General features: G+C 46.2%; 3 protein-coding genes across 5 annotated transcripts in view; all 3 read right to left on the bottom strand.

Moving 5' to 3' along the window:
• LOC118508169 (neuromodulin) overlaps positions 1-2,051 on the bottom strand; it is a 55,635-nt gene extending 53,584 nt beyond the window's left edge. Inside the window, exon 1 of the mRNA XM_036047718.1 lies at positions 1,088-2,051. Coding sequence (XP_035903611.1) covers positions 1,088-1,193 — 106 coding nt within the window. The 5' untranslated portion in view covers positions 1,194-2,051. The remainder of the gene's footprint in view (positions 1-1,087) is intronic.
• A 1,019-nt stretch (positions 2,052-3,070) lies between these two features.
• LOC118508167 (Golgi pH regulator) lies at positions 3,071-5,245 on the bottom strand. The gene is made up of 5 exons (XM_036047715.1): positions 5,001-5,245; positions 4,631-4,901; positions 4,162-4,563; positions 3,913-4,094; positions 3,071-3,842 (listed from the first exon to the last, which is right to left on the bottom strand). Exons 1-5 carry the CDS (start codon positions 5,049-5,051, stop codon positions 3,387-3,389), a joined length of 1,362 nt encoding a protein of 453 aa, XP_035903608.1. The 5' UTR covers positions 5,052-5,245; the 3' UTR covers positions 3,071-3,386.
• A 317-nt stretch (positions 5,246-5,562) lies between these two features.
• On the bottom strand, positions 5,563-12,251 carry LOC118508166 (homeobox protein vnd-like). Of its 3 annotated transcripts, none has more exons than XM_036047712.1 (3): positions 11,560-12,251; positions 6,512-7,047; positions 5,563-6,446 (listed from the first exon to the last, which is right to left on the bottom strand). In XM_036047712.1, exons 1-3 carry the CDS (start codon positions 11,712-11,714, stop codon positions 5,641-5,643), a joined length of 1,497 nt encoding a protein of 498 aa, XP_035903605.1. In that variant the 5' UTR covers positions 11,715-12,251; the 3' UTR covers positions 5,563-5,640. The 3 variants fall into 3 exon arrangements, with proteins under 3 accessions (XP_035903605.1, XP_035903606.1, XP_035903607.1); XM_036047713.1 differs by lacking the exon at positions 11,560-12,251 and adding an exon at positions 7,554-8,189; XM_036047714.1 differs by lacking the exon at positions 11,560-12,251 and adding an exon at positions 7,377-7,527.

Genomic DNA, 12,251 nt, shown 5'->3' with positions numbered 1-12,251 from the left:
ACACACACAGACAGTGAGAGCAGCACGGCACGCTCGGTACGTTCGGTTCGGACTGGCACGTGTGCACCGTAGCGAGTATCACTTCAGAGTGTGGTGAAAAGCCTTGAACGTGCTTGTCGCGAGCCCTTCCCGAACTCTGATGCGGATGCACACGCACCGTTGCTGGCAAACCGGGCACAGTGATGAACGTACCAATGGCAGCAACAATCATGTAGGGAAAAGGCCGAACCGAACCGGGTTTTCGCGTACTGCTCGAAAGCACGAACCGGAAAACCTCGCTGCTCGAACACGAAGCCAGCCGTTGGTGCCTTGGTAACGGTTTTCTGCCGAGCCAGGTGATGTAATGTGGTGTGGAGTAGCTTTCTCGTTGTGGAGTAGCGGTGTAAGAGAGTGAGAGCAAGCTTGAGAGATTTTTGAGAGCGGGAGAAAGTGAGTGGAGCTTTCGCTAAAGCGTCTAAAGCATAGTTCGAGCAGAATCGAGCAGAGCAGCTTTGCAGACTGTATGTTTCTTTGTTAAGTATTGTGATTTGTTGTTTAGTTTAAATTAAATCATCCTAGTATATTCCTAGCTACCTTGCATGATTTTGACTACAAGGTCTGGGACGTACAAGAAGTTGGTACCGAACCAGCCATGTGAGAGGGTTACGAGTTATTGAATTTTATTCCAACAGCAATTCAGCCAAGTTGCTCAAGTTGAATATAAAATACACGTTAAAAATAAAATTACGTTAATTAAAAAAAACAACACCTAAAAACGTGCTTCGTTTCATAAAGCACCAGGCGTCTCCACCATCTACTAGACCACTAACCAGGCGTCTCCATCACCTTCGGCCATCGATTAACTTTTTCCAAAGATAAAAAAAACATGTGGCTTGCTATTTCAATTTGTACAATTTTTTCCCCAACACCATTAGATATTCATTTGTGGAGTAAATTTTAATAATTAATTTCATTTTAATTTCACATCACCCACCATTCCACAAATGACCAGGAGTCTCCATCACACACGCGTTTGCTGATCAGGTGTATCTATCGCCCTCTCGACCACCGGTTAGGGCCAATACTTTGTGTAGGATTTTAAACTTACCCTCTTCAATATCACCTTCCAGCAGCTCGCCAAGGGCAGCGGCCGAGTCCGTCGTTTTCTGCCCACCGCCGTAGCTCGGTATCTCCTGGCTAGTATTGCAACCCATTATGGTTCACGGCACGCAACCGATTAACTACATGGAAGCATCTGCCCCACCGCGTGGAAATTTCCTATCGCCGGGGAAAGGGTGTAATGCCGCTGTCTCTCACGTTCCGGTCCACTAGTAGTTTACTAATTATCTTCACCTTTTACACTCTTCATCGCACATACATGTACATGTGCGCGTGCAGCTGCAACACCAAAACGTTGACCGTGAATCGTGGACACTCGGGTGGCGCGTCGTGTCGAGCGTTGGTTAGCCTATTGCTGCAACCTGTTGTTGCTGTTGCAACGTCGGGGTAGTCTCGAAGGTTTGCCCCTTGCTGTGACCGTGCTTTTCGATCAAACAACGATTGATTGATTTTTGTTCGCTGTTTACAAAACGAGTTGCATGAGATTCTCGCGCAAAGATAACACGATCTCGACCGTTCCGAGAAGAAAGGACAAACGGCTTATGCTTTAACTGTTGATTTCTATGTTGGCGCGTAAGGTGTTTCAAAACTCCAACAGGACACCGAGACGACTTTGTATGTCGTTACACAGCACGGCACTCGCTGCAAATTGATCGCACACCTATCGAACTTCCAGCCAACGAACGTACTTTAATCAAGTACCGAAAGTATCGATTAACAACGATTTAATGCGCGTGAAACGAGGGAACCTTTCGCACCCGGGAGACTTGCGATTAACAACAGGGCCAGGTCTTGCTGGCGCTATTGACACTACGACTAGCGGGCAGGACCGATCTACCGAGCACCGCGACAAAGGACATTCCCGCACTAGTTAACCTTCGTTCCGTGAGCTCGCCTGAACCGCAATCATATGGTGTAGTTCCCGTGTACCGGATGACGTGTGAACCGACGTACGACTGACAGCGTGCGATCGGACCCGTGCCGAACGAAACGGTTGGGCCCTTGGATACCCCCATGGACTCGAGCGGCGCGGAAGACAGAGAGCACCAGCACGAGTGTGGTTGTGTGTGAGTGTTTGTACAGGGGGTTGTTTATTCATAAAATGGACCATCGGCATGACAACGGAGCGCGCGCTAGGTCGAAGCGAAAAAAAAATGGAAGCCTTCGGCCTTCCACGAATTTATACTCGAAGCTGGTAAAAGGGCACCACTGCTCTGTGCTTTGCTCGTGGGCTTACACTTAGTGTCGAGGCGGGCAACATGAGACAGTGCGATGATCCGCAATCGGTAAACCCCGACCGTACCCGTTTGATTTGTTGAGTTTCATTTGATTAAGTGACAGAGAGCTACGGAACGGGCCAACTGAAGCCCGACACATTAACTATGGATAACGGTGTTCCCCCATTCGCCCCGGCCTAATGGAACCCGAGTGTGTGACTGGGAGCAAGAACCGCGATTTTGTTAACCATCAATTATTAGCAGCAATTGTGGTGAAAGGCGCGTAGAGGACGAAAAATATGTAGCTTGTCGAGACATTACTGGCAAGTGACAAAGAGAAAGGAATTACTCTTTTACCCTTAATATTTTCGAAGTCATTTCCTAAAACAAACAAAAAAGTATAGAACTGTGTTACTTTATGGCTTGTTGAGTAAAGCAACATTTATTCTGTTTCAATGTTCTTCTTGGTCCACTTGGTTTAGCTTTTAGGTCGTTAGGATATGAGCAGATTGTCAACTCGGTGTCTATCCAAATTTCATCCTTCAATCCTTGGAGTCCTCGTCCAAGATAGTCCAGCAATAGTGCCCCTGGACAGCTTCCAGATGTATGTATGCTTTAGTCTACGTTTAAGTTAAAATGGGTTTGAAAGTCTCTGGCAGCATAACAGAGGCTCTCCATATCCTGTCCCTCTTCTCCTTCTCCATGTTACAGGATACAAAAGTCACCCTCGATACAAATCCACCAGCCAGTCGATATTCCGTTTCCAATATACAACCTTTATTTGTTGCAGTAGAGTTCGCTTTTTTCTCGATTATTTACATCAACTCCTTGTCGTGTTCTGAATGTCGGAATGGATAAAAAAAAGCAACGGAAGCAGATAGAACGCATGAGTGAACGCGCACTGGGAGCGCATTATTTTTGGGATCGGTATGAGAACGATTGCAGCAACTGATACGATCACTCGGGTTGGGTTGGTTACGTGTATATTCGTGTAGAGGCTTGTCCAGGCTTCGCTTGGAAGATGTGGTCCACATCGCATCGTATCATGGCAACGTATATTCGCGCTCGTCTTTACATGCTAGAATCAACGTTCGGTGGTTTGTGCAGCAGATACAGCACCACGATCGTCGCCAGCGCACTCACCAGAAAGATCACATCGAACCATCGGTGGTAAAAGTTAAAGTGCAATCCACCCAACACCTCCGTTATGATGACCCGATACTCGGCCGGCATGTTCATGCGCATTAGCAGCACGGACGAGCAAAAGTACATGCCCATAATCTGGGCCAGCACCAGCACGATAATGTTGGACGATTTGCTGGACGAGATTTTGTAGAAAAACTTCGTCAACGTAAGCAGCAGACCACGGATGGAGGTGACCACGATGCAACCCACCAGGAGGAAGGATACGTGCTGGCTCCAGAACGCCATATCCATCTCGAACCCGCACCAATGCACGGCGATTTCGATACCGCGCGTTACCGGATCCTTTTTGCCTACCCGGTCGAAGATTATATTGATTGTGCACTGGAATAAGAACAGGGTAATTAGAGCCTTCATCGGTCGGGAGTGCTTGATAGGGGAGAAAATGACTTACGATGAATATTTTCCACAAACAGTACAGGCTAAAAAAGTGCCCCAGCACGTTGAAATATTTTCCTTGCAGCGTGGCTGCCCATCGTTCCCGTTCCTGCATGTTTTTCATCGAATGTGCTTCAAGGAAGAGTTGGCGGGACAGTTCTTCCAGGGCGGAAATTTCTAACCGCAGCTGTCCGATGTCTGCGGATCAGGAGAAAAAGGATTTTAATTCGGCGTTGAAGGTTGTTCCTGTGCCGTTTTTCCTTACTCTCAGCACCAGCAGGCCTTTGCGTGACGCTGCTTATCATGCCCCAAATGCTTTGCTTCTGGTTCGGCTTATTCCTCCTGCGGTCCAGCGCGATGCGCTTCTTCTTCACCAGAATCATGTCAATGGTTTGCAGCAACCTTCGCTCCAGATTCACCACATCACTCTGTGACACGGGCCGGATGAAGTAAGACATGCTGGTGTACGGATAGTTAACGGCACCGAATCCGGACAGTATTGCCATCACGGTCACACCGACCACACCGATACGTGAGACGGCTTGCTCGATGGTGAAGATTCCTCGGCTTACGCTTAACAGTGGAAAGGGGTCGCCTATGCGCCAGAAACCGTACAGATAGCACAGCCAGATGAGTGTCGTCAGCGGTTGAACCCATCGGGCGGGAACTGGAAGAGAATAAGCTTTTAATAGAGAACCCGGTTCGCGAACCTAGAGACACACACGCCCATATACCTATCCGCACGTTACTAATGCAGGAATATGCAATCAAATACGGTATCACGGCAATCACCATGACTAGCAGTAGCGTTAGCCCTAGCCGCCAGTGGAAGTACCGTGAGGTCGAGTCCAGAAAGCCAATGATTTCGAATATAATCAGCTCGAACATCGTCAGCGAAAGGGCCAGGGTGAGTGAGAAGATGAGCTGAACGAACACATGCCGTATTTCGTAGTTGCGGAACAACTGTTTCACGAAAAACAGCCATCCTCCGATGAAAAAGATTAGCTACAGAACCAGAACAGGGGAAGGAAAGACAAAGGACATTAGCACATTAGAATGAGGACGTGTTGCATTCCGATCGATTCGGCAAAAACCCCGTAGTACCTGAGACACAAGAACGATCAACGTATCACCGAGCAATGGCAGCTCCATCATTTTTAGGCCTGGTTTGATATTTTAATTACAGTGAGCACGCATCGTTTCGTGTTTCTTATTGTTTGGCACGTTAATCTACAAAAGAAAAAGATCAGCGTTAACGAATTTGTTTTACCGTGGCAAATGTATTTGTTTATTTCGGCTTTTCAACGTCTGTCAAACGGGATGCGCCCAGTTGACAGAACAGGTTTGACAGCCGCGCGCTGGAGATGATGTCGGAAACTGTTTACGGTGTTACTTCCTATTTTTAACTAACTTTATTTCAGGAAATGGAAAATTCACATTTTAAAACTTAATAAACGAATGTTTCACACTTTATGAATATTGTCTGTAGGAAATGCTGCATGTCGAAATGTCGGAAATCGTTCCGAACCTGTCGGAAGTTTATGTCGAACAATTTGAAGTTTTGAAAATCATCCGACACGTGCTCTCTTCAATAACAGAAAACAGCAAAAACGTTGTTCCTTATTTCTTTACAATAAAAGCACAGGAAAATTAAAGCAAAGTGAGATGTTTTAATTATTTATATTGCACTCTTTATTCGAATAAACAACGAAACTGTCCCGGCCAACTAATCCCACCGTTTGCGTCACCACATGCGGGGCGAAGAACCGGGAAGCATTCCACTTCCGGGCGGTTGCAAACCGGGCCCATGCACCGCTCCGAACGACGAATGATGAAAGTGTGCTGCCGGTGCTGCATGTTGATGAGCTTGACCTTGCTGTACTTGCTGCTGTTGCTGCTGCTGTTGATGATGGTGCTGATGCGACAGCACATCCTGGCACGGTTTCCCATCGCGCACCAACACCGGAGGATTAATCTTCTTCGGTGGACTCGCACCCAGCACGTTCGGCGTACCGTAGCAAGAGCTTTTCTCCGTCTGCGCACGCTTCGTCTTGTAGCGATGGTTTTGGAACCAAATCTTAACCTGCGTCGGGGTGAGGTTGATCATGCTCGCCAGATGTTCCCGCTCGGGAGCGGATAGGTAGCGAGCCTGCTTAAACCGACGCTCCAGTTCGAATGTTTGTGATTTGGAGAAAAGGATGCGTCGCTTTCGTTTCTTGTGTCCGTTGCCACCGGCTCCGGATTCACCACGATGTCCACCGGAACGACTGGTACGTGGATCGGGTGAGTCCAGGTCGTCCGGGGTGTCCTGAGGGCTGTGACGGTTGTTGTTGTTGTTGTTCGTGTCGACGGAACATTCCGGATCGTGCGATGGACCATCGGACTCCAGGGCGACCAGCCGATCGGATGCTTCGTTAACCACACGGGGGATGTTGTTGTAGCTGGCCAATGAGTAGAGTTCCGGGCCGGGTGACGTACTGTCCGGGCTGAGCTGTTGGGTGTTCGCGTTGGACACCTCGTTCGTTGCGCTGTGTTGAATAACTGATGGAACTGCAAGGAAGAAAATAAAAGGATAAAACCAACAAATTCTTGAAATCGAATAAGAGTTCCCTTACCATAATCCAAGTTAACTGTCCCATAAGAATAAGAAGACCGGGTCGGTTCCGTCGCCACACCAGACGATCCCAAAGTAGCACTGGATCCTCCGAACAGATGATGTGCATGGTGCGAATACGGATAGTACGGTGGTGGATCGTACGGTATCCCAGACCCAATGGTGGATGAATTAAGCACCGGTTGCAGTGGCAAGCAGGAAACACTTTGCGCGGACATTGCACCGTACGGAAGAGAAGGCTGATCGTCCACCGTCGGTCCAGGATAGGCTCCAGGAGTGGCAACATCAAGCGTTTGCTGACTGGTGGCATTCTGTTGCGATTCCAACTCAGAAATTGTGAATGGGTACGTGGTGGCGTGAGGTACGTGAGGCTGTAGCACGGCAGAGGTCGAGAGACTGGTAATGTTCGGTTGGTCCTTGCTGGAAGGTTCTTGCTGCTGCTGCTGCTGCTGCTGCTGACTGTTTAGTTCCAGAATGTTGCTGATGTGAAATCGTTGCGAGCGCTGCGATGGAGCCATTCGCATGCTGTCGAGAATGCTGAGTAAAGGTGAAATTAATATAATTAAAGTAAGGGAAATTTTAATTTGAAATCCAATTCTAAGCTAGATTGAACAGAGTTTCCTTAAATTTAACATTTTTTTTGGAATGTCCATCAATATCTTCTGCGGTTCTACAACTTTAAGAGGTCTTGGCTTGCCATTATGGGTTTCCTTGGCATAGCGGTTCACAGAGCAGAGTGATGACCAGCGGAGCTATTGCATCTGCTATTACACTCTCAAAATCCATTTGTGCTATATTTTAACACTAAATACAATGTTATTTAGGGCAAATAATATCATTCGCATATAAAACCACTTCCAAAACACCTTGTCCCACAATTCGCCCCATTCGACACACTTTCCAACCGACACGGACCACAGCCCTAATCATCACGCTTATCAGCACCAATAAAAACCAAACTGTGGGCACGTTTCGGTGCGCATTAATCCTAATCCTAGCGCTTCCAGCCTTTATCAGTTATCCACCATAAAAGCTTTCCTCACCGTGGTATGGAGGAGTTGAGCACGATCGGATACAGGGCAGCCCGCAGCAGGCTGTGATTGAGCGACGCGGCGGGCATGAAGATTGGTGCCCACGATAGAAAGGGTGCACATTTTGAGAGCAGCTTTTCCAGCCGCGGATCGGTCACTTTTTCCTTCGCCAGTGTGTTTTCCGAGGGCTTCACTTATTGCTGAAGAAGTTTCACTATCCTTGGTTGCTTCTGTTGCTGAAGTAGATCGTCGGGAGATCTAACCGTTACTGAATGAGTGAACTGTGGGTCTTTGTAAAGGGACTCGTTCTCGCAAGGATACTGGCAATAGGTCGGCAGGAACGATTCTGCGCAGTAAGAACCTTTTGGAGTTCCAACTCAATTTTCTAGCATTTGCCCCACACTCACCCTCATTAATGGCGAATCGGGGCAATTGAGGCATTCTTAAAAATGTTTTTATGCTGAAAATTAAACAATATGGATATGCTCATTATTTTGGTCCTAAACGTGTGTCCTTGCCCAATTTTATGCTAACTGCTTGTTCGCCATCCGCTAAATGTGTTTTCGCAGTGTTAGGACACGCCCCTTTTGGATGGAAAAGGAGGCGTAGCATGCGAGCCGTTTCAACACAGTTTGAGATTAGAATTAGATATGGGAATTATTGATTTTTTTAATTGAAATAATTAGAGTTTTAAGAGAATTTTGACGAACAAGGATTTCTTTAAAAAATATGTTTTATTATAAGAAGAGATATCGAAGGTTTTTGGTATGAAATATTTCAAATGATTTAAATTTAAGTTTCAATCCATGTGACAGTAACTTCAAACTTCAATCGGACCGGATTAACTCTTATTGATTTTAAACAGCACCAGTCAAGAAAGTCTTCAAATTCCACTCAATCAGCGGCAATCGACATGCACCCGGCCATACTGCATCGGCCGTGTGCAGTTCCAAACAGGTCCCCATTAAACTCCCATGAAACTTGATAGCCAACCGATAACCGAAAACCCTGGGGCATCAAAAAAAGAGCAAAAACCACTGCACAAAAAGCGATAAATCTTTCACAGAGCAGAGTAGCAGAAGCTTTCACGTGTGTTTGCACGAAGTTGGTTCCGCAAGTTGGTGCAGAGCGTACGAGCAAGTAAGTGAGTGGATGGTTTGCTTCCCTCCATATGTCCTACGTGAAGGGCTGTCTAATGAAGAAGAACATAAAGCTTTCCAAAGTTAGACGATTACTGCTGAAAATCGCGTGCCATCAGTGAGCTTGATCGCAATTTAGAATCTACCAGCCAAAGGGCCTTCCCTACCGACATGCCCTCGTGCCAAAGGGCCATTCCGGACTGGTAACGAATCGAAGCAGCAACCAGAAATCCTTCTCGATTGCGCCCCATACTTGACTGGCTGCAAGGAAGTCCGGACCGAACTCTGTACAGCTGGAAACCCCTTAATGTCCTCGTGCGCAAGCTGGGGGCAATCGAAACTCGAACCACTGAAGCGCAACCCCCCCCGTTCGTTACGAGCCTCATCAAACAGTGTTCGCATAAACAATCATAAATATTTCATAATTATGGACGAGCATGTAAAGGCGCTCGTAAAAGCCATCGAGCCCGCAGACGCAAATGCGCCATATACGTCAGCAGAAATTGCCGGTGCCCAATTTCATTGTTACACAGCGCTGTTTTTAGCGCCCTCCTCAGGTCCTCAGGTGGAGTTGCTGCTGCTGTTGAAAATTAGTTTGTTAGTAAAGCAACGCGCGTCCATTCCCACGACCATCACCAGCACGACTCAACGGGAGCATCGTGCCACGCCGTGGAAAATCGTTTCCTAAAGGAGCACGCAATAGAGCACTCTCGGTAGCATGATGAGCAGACGGCTGGACAGAAGTTAATTCGCCGCACATAATACCACAACTCAACGGTATTGTTGCGGTACTTCTGCAATTGCACTTTACCGTCGAATGCACTTTACCGATAGAGTTTTGTAGGGGAGGGGGGGTTGGGGTTCGAATTGTTGAAGACTTCTTTTCCTTCAATTACTACTAGAATGTCTAGATTTTTCATATCAACAACGGGCCTCCCTGTGTAGGGGGGGTTGAGAGTTGCCGGGGAGTCGTTGGTCGTGGGAACTTTGTAATTGGTTTTTTAAACAAAGCGGACGGTTTTTTTTTGTTGCTGGGCGAGGGCCTTTTGGCAGCTTGTTTGCAAATGGATCAAGCGTGCTGTTCGGTGTAGTTAAGCCATAATCAATCAGGTTGACTTCGGGTTAGTTTGGGACTGAGGATATATGATTGTTTGGCTATTAATCTGGATTTTAGACTATTTGGACATTAATACAAATTTTGTAGTGGAAATAGATGAGCAAAAGTTTCACAAATTATGATAAATTAATTAAAATTAATATTCTCATAATTAGTGCATAAAATTGCTTCATTCTTTGCGCCTAAAGTTATGCAAATAGCAAATCAATTTTTTAATAATTTTATCGCTCGTTTTATATTTTATTCTTCTAACAATTTACTTACTTTTCCCTTCAATAGAAACGTCCTCCATCCTCTACTTCATGTCTAGGAGTGCTCACGAAAACTGTATTAAATGAGCACGAAAACGGATCCAATTTGGCGTGCTAAAAACTGGGGTCGCGCCAAAAGAAGAAGTCAAAAGGCTTGTCAAAAGCAAATGGGGCTGAAAGCAGCAAACAAAAAAATGATTCCAATTCGCATGAAGAGCCGCTTGTTTCCCCCCGTTGAAACATTGTAAGGATGGTGGCCGGGCCCCGGAGAACGCGAGAAGGTCGTTTATTTATTTTTGGACGGATTTCGTTCCGGCGCAAAACCACAATTATTGATATAGGGCTAATTTGATTTGTGCCTTTGGACGTGGATCGCTACCGATATTTGATGATGATTATTTCGTTTTACCGTAGGCCGAAGAAGCCAGTGGACGGGAGAAAACGTTTGATTGTCATTTTAAATTAGCTTTGTGGCGTGCTGTAGCCGGAGTTGCTGGTTGTAAGGATAACAATGTTTCGACGATGAAAAGCGATCAGGTGGGTCGTTTTGGGTTGTGATGGATTAGTTACATTGTAATCTCCATAAATTGTGGTATTGAAATTATGCATATATTGGCACTGGACGCCTAAAATTATACTATTACATCAAGTCTTCTTTAATTTCAATGCTAAAGGTAATTTGAAGGTGGTTTTACAGAATTGTTTGTAATTTTGCTGATCTTCATTCTGAGGAAACTATTTCCACTAACTGAGAATGATTCGAAGGACTGACAATTTATCTCTGGGTACCAGTATCCAGTAAAGGAGTCGCAAAGGGATGGCCAAGACCTCTCGAGGATTTGATGTTAAATGAGAAGAATATGTCTCAAGGCTGAATGCCCAAATGTTTGGAATGACTATTCACAATAAGTCTCAATTTTAATGAGAAGATTGTTGAGGAAATATTCAACGTAAAACACTTCTACATAGTGCATAGAGTGTTAGGAGTCGCAATTCCTCGTCGTGAGATTGTATTGCATACTGCCAGGCGTAGATCCCCAAATCATATTCCATTTTTGATGAGATTCTTTCTTCCTATTCTTTCGGAATCCAAATCTCTACCAAAACTGAATCTAAAATAAAACAATTTATGATCTCCCTCCGACAGTAGCCACTTGAGAAGATAGCTTACTGCTCAGTAAAACACCCAAATAATCCTATCGAAAAATCAAACCAAAATTCAAGTGGCCAATTTGGTGGGCCTTTCGGGGGACCACCTCAAAAAGTGTTGATATCGTTTTATGACAATTCCGAACCGCGGAGATTAGATTGGTCCCAAAACTCCTAAATAAGCCGTTTCGCTAATCTCCGTACGAAGGGTCTGGCCAGCAAGTGGCGAAGAAGATTCGTGCAGTTTTCTCACCCCGAGATCATAAATAACCCTTCACCGGCGCTATTGATATGAACATAATCGTTCAACAAGCCCTTCCCACACAGGTCAAAGGTGACGTTTCGGGGGGGTGGGTACTTACTCCGTGCGATAATCACACTCGGGCGCATAGTAGTCCGGAGGAAAGATATGAAAGTTCGCATCATAACCTTCGTCCGGTGCGTGAAGACCGGTGTACGGATAGAAGGGTGTTGTCGGTGGCTGACCGGTCGGTAATCCGTTCGTTCCTTGACTCATCGTTTGTTTATAGAAAATAGTCACAACTAATCAATTGATGGCACATCGGTATGGCACTCGTTTTCACACTTTTCACTTCTCACTTTGGATCTCTTTTGCTTCCGATTTAACACTAGAAATTAGCTCTTCAGATAGAAATCACTTTCACCTCCACTACCTATATCTAACCCGAAAGGCTGCTGACCATCGACTAACTACACTATCCGATCCCGAACGGACCCACGATGGACACCGACTGGATTGACTTGAATTGACCAATAACGCACTCGGCCTGGTGCGCTGTCCGTGCGCTATCACTGCGGTCGAGTGTCGCCGAGCTTTAACTGGCTGCATTGCACACTAACCACAGTGCAGGCTGCAGCAATCATCCTTCGGAAGGTGAGCCCTCCCATCCTGCCCCATGTCATGTGCCTCCCCGCCCCGCTGCAAGACGCACCTTATTAATACGGCAGTATTTCTCTAATGTTTAATTTCACATTATCAACGATTGATAAAAAAAGGGCGAACGGATGGACCAGGCTAGCGGGTGGCACCGTG

This window comes from Anopheles stephensi, chromosome 2 (assembly GCF_013141755.1).
Source record: "Anopheles stephensi strain Indian chromosome 2, UCI_ANSTEP_V1.0, whole genome shotgun sequence".
In the NCBI taxonomy this organism is placed as follows: Eukaryota; Metazoa; Arthropoda; class Insecta; order Diptera; family Culicidae; genus Anopheles; species Anopheles stephensi.
This window is presented reverse-complemented; position numbering and strand designations above follow the sequence as displayed.

Coding starts and splice junctions, on each gene's coding strand:
- LOC118508167 (XM_036047715.1), bottom strand. CDS start 5,051: ATGATGGAGCTGCCATTGCTCGGTGATACGTTGATCGTTCTTGTGTCT. Junction 4,564..4,630: donor CATTAGTAACGTGCGGATAG/GTATATGGGCGT, acceptor ATTCTCTTCCAG/TTCCCGCCCGATGGGTTCAA. Junction 3,843..3,912: donor GTTTGTGGAAAATATTCATC/GTAAGTCATTTT, acceptor TTCTTATTCCAG/TGCACAATCAATATAATCTT.
- LOC118508166 (XM_036047712.1), bottom strand. CDS start 11,714: ATGAGTCAAGGAACGAACGGATTACCGACCGGTCAGCCACCGACAACA. Junction 7,048..11,559: donor GAGTGTGATTATCGCACGGA/GTAAGTACCCAC, acceptor ACCTTTACTCAG/CATTCTCGACAGCATGCGAA. Junction 6,447..6,511: donor GACAGTTAACTTGGATTATG/GTAAGGGAACTC, acceptor TCTTCCTTGCAG/TTCCATCAGTTATTCAACAC.